This window comes from Staurois parvus, unplaced genomic scaffold (genome assembly GCF_062004578.1).
Source record: "Staurois parvus isolate SC_StPar_1 unplaced genomic scaffold, SC_StPar_1.0 ptg000449l, whole genome shotgun sequence".
NCBI lineage: Eukaryota > Metazoa > Chordata > Amphibia > Anura > Ranidae > Staurois > Staurois parvus.
Genome location: NW_028318245.1, coordinates 2,868,211 through 2,882,476, shown reverse-complemented (window position 1 = coordinate 2,882,476; position 14,266 = coordinate 2,868,211). Strand labels below are relative to the sequence as shown.

Below are 14,266 nucleotides of genomic sequence, written 5' to 3'. Positions count from 1 at the left end.
GATTAATATAAAATCTGAGGTTAAAGAGGAAGAAGAGGAGATGTATGTGGGAGGGGATCAGCCATCCACGGAGGAGGTTGGGATGGTTATGAAGAGTGAACAGGAAGAAATTTCCCCACCTATCAACACAGGTAAGTACAGGCACTATGGAAGAAACGGGTCACAATCTCATTTTACGTCTGAGTAGAAGGTTTGGAGTTTATGATGGTATTTACTGGGATGCAACTAAACCATCAAAAGGTATGGAGAGCGCCACACAGCACAGCCAAGTCCGGTACAGCGATTGGACAGAGATTGGAAATGCAATTGAAATTCTGTATATCACACAAATGTACTTCTACGGAACCCGTACAGAGCTGTAAATATCGTTTTATTCAGTAAAGGGCTTATTGGTTAAGAGTAACCATCTGTTACTTTGGAAGAGAAGGTGTTTTGCAGCACATTTGTCAAGCACAAGGCCCATGGGCCAAATCATGTAGTCCTTGCACCTCTCCTGCAGCTGTGACACTCCTACATCGTTCCCTCCCCCCCCGTCTCAGCAGTCAACAGCAGAGAGGAGAGCAGAAGTCCTCCTCCAGATCCTGCACTTCTCTGAGCAGCCGCAAAAAGCCTCATCTCTGCCCCCTTCATCTCAGCAGAGAGGACAGAACTCCTCCTCCAGGAACATCATGTTCCCAACAAATGAGGAGGAGATACTGGACACCATATGGAAGGTCCATCTCCATTCCTCAATATAACGTCATGTTCCCAACAAATGAGGAGGAGATACTGGACACCATATGAAAGGTCCATCTCCATTCCTCAATATAACGTCATCTTCCCAACAAATGAGGAGGAGATACTGGACACCATATGAAAGGTCCATCTCCATTCCTCAATATAACGTCATGTCCCCAACAAATGAGGAGGAGATACTGGACGACATATGAAAGGTCCATCTCCATTCCTCAATATAACGTCATGTCCCCAACAAATGAGGAGATACTGGACACCATATGAAAGGTCCATCTCCATTCCTCAATATAACGTCATGTTACCAACAAATGAGGAGGAGATACTGGACACCATATGAAAGGTCCATCTCCATTCCACAATATAACGTCATCTTCCCAACAAATGAGGAGGAGATACTGGACACCATATGAAAGGTCCATCTCCATTCCTCAATATAACGTCATGTCCCCAACAAATGAGGAGGAGATATTGGACACCATATGAAAGGTCCATCTCCATTCCTCAATATAACGTCATCTTCCCAACAAATGAGGAGGAGATACTGGACACCATATGAAAGGTCCATCTCCATTCCTCAATATAACGTCATGTCCCCAACAAATGAGGAGGAGATACTGGACGACATATGAAAGGTCCATCTCCATTCCTCAATATAACGTCATGTCCCCAACAAATGAGGAGATACTGGACACCATATGAAAGGTCCATCTCCATTCCTCAATATAACGTCATGTTACCAACAAATGAGGAGGAGATACTGGACACCATATGAAAGGTCCATCTCCATTCCTCAATATAACGTCATCTTCCCAACAAATGAGGAGGAGATACTGGACACCATATGAAAGGTCCATCTCCATTCCTCAATATAACGTCATGTCCCCAACAAATGAGGAGGAGATACTGGACGACATATGAAAGGTCCATCTCCATTCCTCAATATAACGTCATGTCCCCAACAAATGAGGAGATACTGGACACCATATGAAAGGTCCATCTCCATTCCTCAATATAACGTCATGTTACCAACAAATGAGGAGGAGATACTGGACACCATATGAAAGGTCCATCTCCATTCCACAATATAATCCAGACAAATTCAGGCAATCCAGTGTAGTAACAAACCAATGATATGTATGGGCTGATGAAGACTTAGTCGCAGCTATTGAATAGTAAAGACTCTGCAGACCATATATGGACTCGGTGTAAACACTTTTCTGATCGATTTTGGAGGGAGAACAGGAGCCCAGCTGTGCGATTTCCATTCATTCCATTCATTTCCATTCATTCCACTGACGGGGGGAGGAGCTAAATCTCCAGTTATTTGTGAATTCTGACATTTCTTCCATTTCTCTCCATCAGATCGCACTGATGTCAGGAATTCCTCGGAGAGACGTCTTCTATTATCTGCTGATTGGAAGTCAGAAGATAATGCCATCACACAGGATTCTCTAGGAGTGAATCCAAATACACCCAATATCCATCACAGACCTTCCTGTCTGGAGACATCAATGGATCCCTCTGATCAGGGGGAATCTTCTGACCAATCACATACTAGGAGTGCAAATGTCCATTTAGGATCTCACACTGCAGATAGATCAACAGATCCATCTAATCCCAAGGAATCTTCCTCACCCCATGAAGGAGCTCACCGAGGGGACAATCTATTCTCATGTTCAGAATGTGGGAAATGTCTCACTAGGAAAGGAAACCTTGTTAAACATCAGAGAATTCATACAGGGGAGCGCCCCTATTCATGTTCAGAGTGCGGGAAATCTTTCCATATGAAAAATATTCTTGTTAGACACCAGAAAATTCACACGGGTGAGCGTCCTTATCTGTGTTCAGAGTGCGGGAAATCATTCACTAACAAAGGAGACCTTGTTAGACACCAGAAAATTCACATAGATGAGTGTCCTCATTCATGTTCAGAGTGCGGGAAATCTTTCCTTAAGAAGGGTAATCTTATTAAACACCAGAAAATTCACATGGGTGTGCATCCCTATTTATGTACAGAGTGCGGGAAATCTTTCACTCATAAAAAAGACTTTGCCAAACACCGGAGAATTCACATGAGGGTGCATCCCTATTTATGTACAGAGTGCGGTAAATCTTTCACTCATAAAGCAAAATTAGCAAAACATCAGAAAATTCACACAGGTGAGCATCCTTATTCATGTTCAGAGTGCGGGAAATCTTTCACTCATAAAGGAGACCTTGTAAAACATCAGAAAATTCACATGGGTGAGCGTCCTTATTCATGTTCAGAGTGCGGGAAATCTTTCCTCAAGAAAGATAATCTTGTTAAACATTTGAGAATTCACACAGGGGAACGTCCCTATTCCTGTTCAGAGTGTGGGAAATCTTTCACTCATAAAGGAAGCCTTGTTCAGCATCAGAGAATTCACACTGGTGAGCGTCCGTATTCATGTTCAGAGTGCGGGAAATCTTTCATTCAGAAAGGAGACCTTGTTGTACATCAGAGAATTCACACGAATGAGCGTCCTTTTTCATGTTCAGAGTGCGGGAAATCTTTCACTCATAAAAGAAGCCTTGTTAAACATCAGAGAATTCACACAGGTGAGCGTCCCTTCTCATGTTCAGAGTGCGGAAAATCTTTCATTCAGAAAGGTGACCTTGTTGAACATCAAAGAATTCATACGGGCGAGCGTCCCTTTTCATGTTTAGAGTGCGGGAAATCTTTCGCTCACAAAGGAGACCTGGTTAAACATCAGAGAATTCACACCGGTGAACATCCCTATTCGTGTTCAGAGTGCAAGAAATCTTTCATTTGTAAAGGAAAACTTGCAAAACACCAGAGAATTCACACAGGTGAACGTCCCTTTTCTTGTTCAGAGTGCGGGAAATCCTTCCCTCATAAAGCTGGCCTTGATAAACATCAGAGAATTCACACTGGTGAGCGTCCCTTTTCATGTTCAGAGTGCGGGAAATCTTTCATTCATAAAGATTACCTTGTTCAACATCAGAAAATTCACACGGGTGAACGTCCTTATTGTTCCAAATGTGGGAAATCTTTCTATAAGAAAAGTAATCTTGTTAAACACCAGAAAAAACAGTGTAGTGTGTATGGTGGGGAGGAGATCTGTCAGAGAATGTAGTGTGGATGGTGGGGAGGAGATCTGTCAGAGAATGTAGTGTGGATGGTGGGGGAGGAGATCTGTCAGAGAATGTAGTGTGGTAGTGGGGGGAGGACAGCTGTAAAAGAAAGTAGTGTGGATGGTGGGGGGAGGACAGCTGTAAGAGAATGTAGTGTGGATGGTGGGGAGGAGAGCTGTAAGAGAATGTAGTGTGGATGGTGGGGAGGAGAGCTGTAAGAGAATGTAGTGTGGATGGTGGGGGAGAGCTGTAAGAGAATGTAGTGTGGATGGTGGGGAGGAGATCTGTCAGAGAATGTAGTGTGGATGGTGGAGGAGAGCTGTCAGAGAATGTAGTTTGGATGGTGGAGGAGAGCTGTCAGAGAACGTAGTGTGGATGGTGGGGGAGGAGAGCTGTCAGAAAATGTAGTGTGGATGGTGGAGGAGAGCTGTCAGAGAATGTAGTTTGGATGGTGGAGGAGAGCTGTCAGAGAATGTAGTGTGGATGGTGGGAGGAGAGCTGTCAGAGAATGTAGTGTGGATGGTGGGAGGAGAGCTGTCAGAGAATGTAGTGTGGATGGTGGAGGAGAGCTGTCAGAGAATGTAGTTTGGATGGTGGGTGGAGGAGAGCTGTTGGAAAATGTAGTGTGGATGGTGGGGGAGGAGAGCTGTCAGAGAATGTAGTGTGGATGGAGGAGAGCTGTCAGAGAATGTAGTGTGGATGGTGGGGGAGGAGAGCTGTCAGGAAATGTAGTGTGGATGGTGGGGGAGGAGAGCTGTCAGGAAATGTAGTGTGGATGGTGGGGGAGGAGAGCTGTCAGAGAATGTAGTGTGGATGGTAGGGGAGGAGAGGTGTCAGAAAATGTAGTGTGGATGGTGGGGGGAGAGCTGTCAGAGAATATAGTGTGGATGGTGGGGGGAGAGCTGTCAGAGAATATAGTGTGGATGGTGGAGGAGAGCTGTCAGAGAATGTAGTGTGGATGGTGGGGGAGGAGAGCTGTCAGAGAATGTAGTATGGATGGTGGGGAGGAGAGCTGTCAGAGAATGTAGTGTGGATGGAGGAGAGCTGTCAGAGAATGTAGTGTGGATGGTGGGGGAAGAGCTGTCAGAGAATGTAGTGTGGATGGTGGGAGAGGAGAGCTTTCAGAAAATGTAGTTTGGATGGTGGGGGAGGAGAGCTGTCAGAGAATGTAGTGTGGATGGTGGAGGAGAGCTGTCAGAGAATGTAGTGTGGATGGTGGAGGAGAGCTGTCAGAGAATGTAGTGTGGATGGTGGGAGGAGAGCTGTCAGAGAATGTAGTGTGGATGGTGGGGAGGAGATCTGTCAGAGAATGTAGTGTGGATGGTGGGGGAGGAGAGCTGTCAGAGAATGTAGTGTGGATGGTAGAGGAGAGCTGTAAGAGAATGTAGTGTGGATGGTGGAGGATAGCTGTCAGAGAATGTAGTGTGGATGGTGGGGGGAGAGCTGTCAGAGAATGTAGTGTGGATGGTGGGGGAGGAGAGCTGTCAGAGAATGTAGTGTGGATGGTGGGGGAGGAGAACTGTCAGAGAATTTAGTTTGGATGGTGGGGGAGGAAAGCTGTCAGAGAATGTAGTGTGGATGGTGGTGGAGGAGAGCTGTCAGAGAACGTAGTGTGGATGGTGGGGGAAGAGAGCTGTCAGAAAATGTAGTGTGGATGGTGGAGGAGAGCTGTCAGAGAATGTAGTTTGGATGGTGGAGGAGAGCTGTCAGAGAATGTAGTGTGGATGGTGGGAGGAGAGCTGTCAGAGAATGTAGTGTGGATGGTGGAGGAGAGCTGTCAGAGAATGTAGTTTGGATGGTGGGTGGAGGAGAGCTGTTGGAAAATGTAGTGTGGATGGTGGGGGAGGAGAGGTGTCAGAGAATGTAGTGTGGATGGTAGGGGAGGAGAGGTGTCAGAAAATGTAGTGTGGATGGTGGGGGGAGAGCTGTCAGAGAATATAGTGTGGATGGTGGAGGAGAGCTGTCAGAGAATGTAGTGTGGATGGTGGGGGAGGAGAGCTGTCAGAGAATGTAGTATGGATGGTGGGGAGGAGAGCTGTCAGAGAATGTAGTGTGGATGGAGGAGAGCTGTCAGAGAATGTAGTGTGGATGGTGGGGGAAGAGCTGTCAGAGAATGTAGTGTGGATGGTGGGGGGAGAGGTGTCAGAGAATGTAGTGTGGATGGTGGGAGAGGAGAGCTTTCAGAAAATGTAGTTTGGATGGTGGGGGAGGAGAGCTGTCAGAGAATGTAGTGTGGATGGTGGAGGAGAGCTGTCAGAGAATGTAGTGTGGATGGTGGGGAGGAGATCTGTCAGAGAATGTAGTGTGGATGGTGGGGGAGGAGAGCTGTCAGAGAATGTAGTGTGGATGGTAGAGGAGAGCTGTAAGAGAATGTAGTGTGGATGGTGGAGGATAGCTGTCAGAGAATGTAGTGTGGATGGTGGGGGGAGAGCTGTCAGAGAATGTAGTGTGGATGGTGGGGGAGGAGAGCTGTCAGAGAATGTAGTGTGGATGGTGGGGGAGGAGAACTGTCAGAGAATGTAGTGTGGATGGTGGTGGAGGAGAGCTGTCAGAGAACGTAGTGTGGATGGTGGGGGAGGAGAGCTGTCAGAAAATGTAGTGTGGATGGTGGAGGAGAGCTGTCAAGAGAATGTAGTTTGGATGGTGGAGGAGAGCTGTCAGAGAATGTAGTGTGGATGGTGGGAGGAGAGCTGTCAGAGAATGTAGTGTGGATGGTGGAGGAGAGCTGTCAGAGAATGTAGTTTGGATGGTGGGTGGAGGAGAGCTGTTGGAAAATGTAGTGTGGATGGTGGGGGAGGAGAGCTGTCAGAGAATGTAGTGTGGATGGTGAGAGGAGAGCTGTCAGAGAATGTAGTGTGGATGGAGGAGAGCTGTCAGAGAATGTAGTGTGGATGGTGGGGGAGGAGAGCTGTCAGGAAATGTAGTGTGGATGGTGGGGGAGGAGAGGTGTCAGAGAATGTAGTGTGGATGGTAGGGGAGGAGAGGTGTCAGAAAATGTAGTGTGGATGGTGGAGGGAGAGCTGTCAGAGAATATAGTGTGGATGGTGGGGGGAGAGCTGTCAGAGAATATAGTGTGGATGGTGGAGGAGAGCTGTCAGAGAATGTAGTGTGGATGGTGGGGGAGGAGAGCTGTCAGAGAATGTAGTATGGATGGTGGGGAGGAGAGCTGGCAGAGAATGTAGTGTGGATGGAGGAGAGCTGTCAGAGAATGTAGTGTGGATGGTGGGGGAAGAGCTGTTAGAGAATGTAGTGTGGATGGTGGGGGGGGGGGGGAGAGGTGTCAGAGAATGTAGTGTGGATGGTGGGAGAGGAGAGCTTTCAGAAAATGTAGTTTGGATGGTGGGGGAGGAGAGCTGTCAGAAAATGTAGTTTGGATGGTGGGGGAGGAGAGCTGTCAGAGAATGTAGTGTGGATGGTGGGGAGGAGATCTGTCAGAGAATGTAGTGTGGATGGTGGGGGAGGAGAGCTGTCAGAAAATGTAGTTTGGATGGTGGGGGAGGAGAGCTGTCAGAGAATGTAGTGTGGATGGTGGGGGAGGAGAGCTGTTGGAAAATGTAGTGTGGATGGTGGGGGAGGAGAGCTGTCAGAGAATGTAGTGTGGATGGTGAGAGGAGAGCTGTCAGAGAATGTAGTGTGGATGGAGGAGAGCTGTCAGAGAATGTAGTGTGAATGGTGGGGGAGGAGAGCTGTCAGAAAATGTAGTGTGGATGGGGGAAGGGAGAATGTAGTGTGGATGGTGGGGGAGGAGAGCTGTCAGAGAATGTAGTATGGATGGTGGGGAGGAGAGCTGGCAGAGAATGTAGTGTGGATGGAGGAGAGCTGTCAGAGAATGTAGTGTGGATGGTGGGGGAAGAGCTGTTAGAGAATGTAGTGTGGATGGTGGGGGGGGGGGGGGAGAGGTGTCAGAGAATGTAGTGTGGATGGTGGGAGAGGAGAGCTTTCAGAAAATGTAGTTTGGATGGTGGGGGAGGAGAGCTGTCAGAAAATGTAGTTTGGATGGTGGGGGAGGAGAGCTGTCAGAGAATGTAGTGTGGATGGTGGGGAGGAGATCTGTCAGAGAATGTAGTGTGGATGGTGGGGGAGGAGAGCTGTCAGAAAATGTAGTTTGGATGGTGGGGGAGGAGAGCTGTCAGAGAATGTAGTGTGGATGGTGGGGGAGGAGAGCTGTTGGAAAATGTAGTGTGGATGGTGGGGGAGGAGAGCTGTCAGAGAATGTAGTGTGGATGGTGAGAGGAGAGCTGTCAGAGAATGTAGTGTGGATGGAGGAGAGCTGTCAGAGAATGTAGTGTGAATGGTGGGGGAGGAGAGCTGTCAGAAAATGTAGTGTGGATGGGGGAAGGGAGAATGTAGTGTGGATGGTGGGAGTAGAGCTGTCAGAGAATGTAGTGTGGATGGTGGGGGAGGAGAGCTGTCAGAGAATGTAGTGTGGATGGTGGGGGGGAGAGGTGTCAGAGAATGTAGTGTGGATGGTGGGAGAGGAGAGCTTTTAGAAAATGTAGTATTGGATGGTGGGGGAGGAGAGCTGTCTGAGAATGTAGTGTGGATGGTGGGGGAGGAGAGGTGTCAGAGAATGTAGTGTGGATGGTGGGGGAGGAGAGGTGTCAGAGAATGTAGTGTGGATGGTGGGGAGGAGAGGTTTCAGAAAATGTACTGTGGATGGTGGGGGAGGAGAGGTTTCAGAAAATGTAGTGTGGATGGTGGGGGGAGAGCTGTCAGAGAATGTAGTGTGGATGGTGGAGGAGAGCTGTCAGAGAATATAGTGTGGATGGTGGAGGAGAGCTGTCAGAGAATGTAGTGTGGATGGTGGGGGAGGAGAGCTATCAGAGAATGTAGTGTGGATGGTGGGGGAGGAGAGCTGTCAGAGAATGTAGTGTGGATGGTGGGGGAGGAGAGCTGTCAGAGAATGTAGTGTGGATGGAGGAGAGCTGTCAGAGAATGTAGTGTGGACGGTGGGGGAAGAGCTGTCAGAGAATGTAGTGTGGATGGTGGGGGGGAGGAGAGCTGTCAGAGAATGTAGTTTGGATGGTGGAGGAGAGCTGTCAGAGAATGTAGTGTGGATGGTGGGAGGAGAGCTGTCAGAGAATGTAGTGTGGATGGTGGAGGAGAGCTGTCAGAGAATGTAGTTTGGATGGTGGCTGGAGGAGAGCTGTTGGAAAATGTAGTGTGGATGGTGGGGGAGGAGAGCTGTCAGAGAATGTAGTGTGGATGGTGGGAGGAGAGCTGTCAGAGAATGTAGTGTGGATGGTGGGAGGAGAGCTGTAAGAGAATGTAGTATGGATGGTGGGGGAGGAGAGCTGTCAAAGAATGTAGTGTGGATGGTGGGGGAGGAGAGCTATCAGAGAAGAGCTGTCAGAGAATGTAGTGTGGACGGTGGGGGAAGAGCTGTCAGAGAATGTAGTGTGGATGGTGGGGGGGAGGAGAGCTGTCAGAGAATGTAGTGTGGATGGTTGGCAGAGGAGAGCTGTCAGATAATGTAGAATGACACTGAACACTTTCAGGGATCACATGCCAGAATCCCCAAAGTAAATTCCAGCATCTTTTGATAAAAATGGGGAAATCTATTATCCCCCGGGTAGTGTATCTATACAGAATAGATTTGCAGTGATGTCAGAGATGTGACTGTACAATGGAGGGACATGACCGGCAATGCTGAGTCCTCCTGAGATTTGTGAATATTCGAAAACACTGTTAATAATCTAATAGAATCATGTACTTAATAAATGTGTGCATCAGTTACCGTTTACTTTTCATTCTTTTGTTTCGGATTTGAGCAGGTACATTGAATCTAGAAATAAAACAGTATTGTCGGTTTATTACAAATTTGACACTGACTGACACTGTGCTAATGGCACTGGGCAGGAAGGGGTTAACATCCGGGGGCACTGACACTGTACTAATGGCACTGGGCAAGAAGGGGTTAACATCCGGGGACACTGATACTGTACTAATGGCACAGGGCAGGAAGGGGTTAACATCTGGGGGGCACCGACACTGTACTAATGACACTGGGCAGGAAGGGGTTAACATCCGGGGGCACCGACACTGTACTAATGATACTGGGCAGGAAGGGGTTAACATCCGGGGGCACTGACACTGTACTAATGGCACTGGGCAGGAAGGGGTTAAAATCTGGAGGCACTGACATTGTACTAATGGCACTGGGCAGGAAGGGGTTAACATCTGGGGGCACTGACACTGTACTAATGACACTGGGCAGGACGGGGTTAACATCTGGGGGCATTGACACTGTACTAATGGCACTGGGCAGGAAGGGATTAACATCTGGGGGCACTGACACTGTAATAATGGATCTGGGCAGGAAGGGGTTAACATCCGGGGCACTGACACTGTATTAATGACACTGGGCAGGAAGGGGTTAACCTCTGGGGGCTAGAACTAGCGCGTTGCATCTGAAAATAAAAAAAAAATGCAAGTATATTTTTGGAGACTGTAGATGATAAACGTTTATGGATTTGAACCATAGATCCTAAACCTGCAGTTTCCGAGTGACTGAGCCAGCACCACAGCTTTGAGTCCTTTATTGGATAGGAAGCAATTCCTGAGGGAGAGAGCAGGCACATTGCATCTGGAAGCAAAAAAGGTATGTCTTGATTTAGAGCAGTGGTCTCCAAGCTGCGGCCCTTTGCTTGCTTTTATCCGGCCCTCGGGGCACTATTTCATCTACCGATGCCAGCAGTAGGACATAATTCCTGCAGCTGACACCAATGATAGAGCCCACTGATACCAATGATGGGGCACTATTCCTCCCACTGACACAGATGAAGGAGCACAGTTCCTCCCAATGACACTAATGATGGGACACAATTCCGCCCACTGACACCGATGAAGGGGCACAGTTCCTCCCAGTGATGGGACACAATTCCACTGAAATCAACAATGGGGCCCACTGACACCGATGAAGGGGCACAGTTCCTCCCACGGACACCAATGATAGGACACAATTCCTCCCACTGACACCAATCAAAATGTGTTTTTTCCCATTGATGTCAGGACTGTTTCTACTCCTAATGGTCACAGTCCGGCCCCCTAAATTCTGAAGAACCGTAAACTGGCCCTTTGTTCAGAAAGTTTGGAGACCCCTGATTTAGAGACTGAAGATAAGAAAATGGAAGATACTTACATGGCAGATATCAAGCCTGTATGGATGTTCTGCAATTTCTGAGTGATTGAGCATGCAGATTACATCTGGAGCAAAGAAAGTATTTTTTTGTGTAAAATTTAAAGATTGAACAGAATTGCACCACCCTTGTCACACCTTTACTGGAATAGACTACAATTTCTTTGAGATAAGTGCAGGTCCACCTTCACCCCCGAAACCTAAAATATATGCATCCCTATAGGGAGGTTCAGCCAGCACTGTGCCCTGCCCCCTCTCCCCACTGGTTTATAGACCGGATACATCCTAAATATAGAACCATTTATCCAACCGTCCATCCAGAGCCTCTGGTTTATAGACCGGATACATCCTAAATATAGAACCATTTATCCAACCATCCATCCAGAGCCTCTGGTTTATAGACCGGATACGTCCTAAATATAGAACCAATTATCCAACCGCCCATCCAGAGCCTCTGGTTTATAGACGGGACTCTCCCTTTAATGACATTACTGTCAAGGTTGAGATCTATTCCTGTTATATAGAGCGCCCTCAGTCGCTGACCCGCAACATCCGCATGCACTGGCTCACTTCGCCCACGGATGCCGAGCCCTACTGCACCTACCAACGCCGAGCCCACTCCACCTCCAGACGTCGGTCCACACCACCTCCTGACGACGACCCTTCAACACCTCCTGACGCTGAGCCCTTCAGCGCCTCCCGACGCCGAGCCCTCAGCACCTGACGCCCGGCCTCAACATCTCCAGTCACCGAGCCGCCAGCATCACCAGATACCGTGCCTACCAACACCCCCAGAAATCACACCCTACGACCCCTCCGCTCGCCAAACCACCAGACCCACCGAAGACGTGCCGCAGCACCCACGGACGCCAGCATACTGCACCCACAGACTGCAGCCAGCCAGCTGCTGCCCACCGCTCTCACTCTCCCCCTACAAAAGGACTCAAATGGACTCCTCCACGGTGATACAGACTCTCCACATCACCTTGCCCTGACCTGTATCCCTTCACCTCCCCCGACCCGCACTCCACTCACCCCACATGCCACCTGCACTCTTCCTCCTCGTTTTTCTCTCTTCCATCCCAAAAATCGCCTCCCTCTACCCGCCTACCCCCCCAAAACAGCTCTACATTGCCCCTTCACTTCTCCCCTCTCCCCACTACAGCACTCACCACCTCCTCCTGCTACTCCACTCCCCCGTCGACCCACACGCCACCACTATCAGACCTACACGCTCCGGCACTTCCCATTCCCATGCCACCTTCCTCACCCTTCTCCTTCCTGCTGGGGACATCTCCCCGAACCCTGGCCCCTCACCACCTCACCCATCCTCTAGGGGCCCCCCTGCTCTCGCAAGCCGCCGCAACCCCCTCAAACTCATACCTGTGCCCCTCCTCCCCGCATCCATCCCCTCTCTCGGTTGCACTCCTGAATGCCCGCTCGGTCTGCAACAAGCTTACCGCCATCCATGACCTCTTTATCTCCCACTCCCTCAACCTCCTAGCCATCACCGAAACCTGGGTACAGGCCACTGACTCTACCTCTCCTGCGGCACTTTCCTATGGAGGTCTCATCTGGTCCCATGCACCAAGACTGAGTGGTCACAAAGGTGGTGGGGTCGGCATGCTCCTATCACCGCTGAGCACCGTCCAGGTCCTCCCTAACCCCCCCTCCCTAACCTTCTCCTCCTTCGAGGCCAACTGCATCCGACTCTTCACCCCCACCCCCCTAAGGATCACAGTGATCTACAGGCCTCCCGGATCCATACCCCGCTTCCTTAATGACTTCGCCGCCTGGCTTCCCTTCTTCCTCTCCTCTGAGCTACCGACCATCATCCTTGGGGACTTTAATATCTCCATCAACGACAACAACCCGACTACTTCCCAACTCCTCCACCTAACCTCCTCCTTCGCGCTCACACAGTACACTCAATCCTCCACCCACATCAATGGGAACACCCTGGACCTCGTCTTCTCCCACCTCTGTACCCTCAACCATTTCACTAACACCCCCTTCCCTCTCTCCGACCACCACCTCCTCACGTTCTCCATCTCCCCTTCCCCTAACTCCCCCCCAGAGCGCCAAACCATCACCAGCCGCAACCTCCGCAACCTGAACCCGGCCCCCCTCCACTCGGCTGCCGACTGCCTACACGACAGCATCCTTCCACTGTCATGTCCTAACCTAGCCACCACCACATACAACGACTCACTATCAGCTACCCTAGACTCTCTGGCACCCCTAACCACACGCAACATCAAACCTAGACCACTCCAACCATGGCAGAATGACCATACTAAACGCCACAAACGTCGCAGTCGCGCGCTGGAGAGACTATGGCGCAAAACCAGGTCCCCTCATGCGTTCTCTCTCTACAAGTCTGCCCTCCTCACTTACACCTCCTCCCTCCACGCCACCAAGCAGGCCTTCTTTGTAAACTTGATCAACACCCTCTCCACCTGCCCTCGCCGACTCTTCTCCACCTTCTCCCCCCCCCTCCTCCACTCAGTACCTCGCTTACCGCCCACGAGATTGCCACTCATTTCCACAACAAGATTGACGCAATCCGTAAGGACATAGTCAACTCGCAATCTACCTCCCCACCTAGCCTCCCCCCCCCATCTCTTCCCTCCTCTGACCTCGCAACCGCACTACCCCCACCACACCCAAGGCCCCGCTTACCGCAACCCCCCCAGCACTGCACTCCTTCAGCCCTGCTACCACTGAGGAAGTCACCAGGGTATTCTCAGAAGCCCGCCTCACTACCTACCCCCTGGACCCTATCCCCTCTCAACTCCTCCGGTCACCCCCCTCTTCCCTCATCCGCTCCCTCACCTACATCTTCAACCTCTCCCTCTCTACCGACGTATTCCCCTCCCCCCTAAAGCATGCGCACATCACCCCCATACTCAAAAAGCCCTCCCTGGACCCCACTGACCCAAACAAACTCAGACCCATCTCCCTGCTGCCACTCACTTCCAAGCTTCTTGAGCGCTTAGTCTACGACCGCCTAAGCGCCCACCTCACTGACAACAACCTCCTTGATCCACTACAGTCCGGCTTCCGTCCCCTACACTCCACTGAAACCGCCCTCCTCAAAATCACCAACGACCTACTTACCGCCAAAGCCAAAGGCGACTACTCTGTCCTCCTTCTCCTGGACCTCTCCGCGGCCTTTGACACAGTTGACCACCCCCTCCTCCTTAATAAACTACTCTCCCTTGGCATCAGAGACACCGCTCTCTCCTGGTTCTCCTCTTACCTATCCCGACGCTC

General features: G+C 50.0%; 1 protein-coding gene across 1 annotated transcript in view; it reads left to right on the top strand.

Moving 5' to 3' along the window:
• The window catches only part of LOC149453315 (uncharacterized), a 29,200-nt gene extending 22,124 nt beyond the window's left edge, over nt 1–7,076 (top strand). The window contains exon 8 of the mRNA XM_089688567.1: nt 2,392–7,076. Within this exon, the coding sequence (XP_089544693.1) occupies nt 2,392–3,854 (1,463 nt within the window). The 3' untranslated portion in view covers nt 3,855–7,076. The remainder of the gene's footprint in view (nt 1–2,391) is intronic.
• Nucleotides 7,077–14,266: the final 7,190 nt, after the last annotated feature.